The sequence below is a fragment of the Buceros rhinoceros genome, unplaced genomic scaffold, assembly GCF_000710305.1.
Source record: "Buceros rhinoceros silvestris isolate BGI_N320 unplaced genomic scaffold, ASM71030v1 scaffold36027, whole genome shotgun sequence".
Lineage (NCBI taxonomy): Eukaryota > Metazoa > Chordata > Aves > Bucerotiformes > Bucerotidae > Buceros > Buceros rhinoceros.
The window spans coordinates 642-892 of NW_010422192.1; the positions used below are offsets into that span (position 1 = coordinate 642).

The window sequence follows — 251 nt, forward strand, 5'->3', positions numbered from 1 at the left end:
GTGGATGCCGTGGTTTGGCTCAGGGGGGTGCCTCACGCTGGCGCTGACCGTCCTGCCCTCCCCGCCGTCCATCTGGCAGATGATGGAAGCCGGCTTTTGGTCCCAGCTCAGATCGACGGATCCCAACCGAAGGTCTTTCTGCTCCGGTAACGAGCCCCGTCGCGGCACCAGGGCGAGCCCCACTTTGAGGTCGTATCCTTCTGCCGCGGAAGGCGTGCTGGGCGACAAGGCCTGCACGGGGCTGTCCAAGG

General features: G+C 66.1%; 1 protein-coding gene across 1 annotated transcript in view; it reads right to left on the bottom strand.

Moving 5' to 3' along the window:
* Positions 1–251, bottom strand: part of FBXO42 (F-box protein 42) — a gene marked incomplete at both ends in the record, with an annotated part of 4,832 nt that overhangs the window by 636 nt on the left and 3,945 nt on the right. The window contains one exon of the mRNA XM_010139957.1: positions 3–251. Within this exon, the coding sequence (XP_010138259.1) occupies positions 3–251 (249 nt within the window). The remainder of the gene's footprint in view (positions 1–2) is intronic.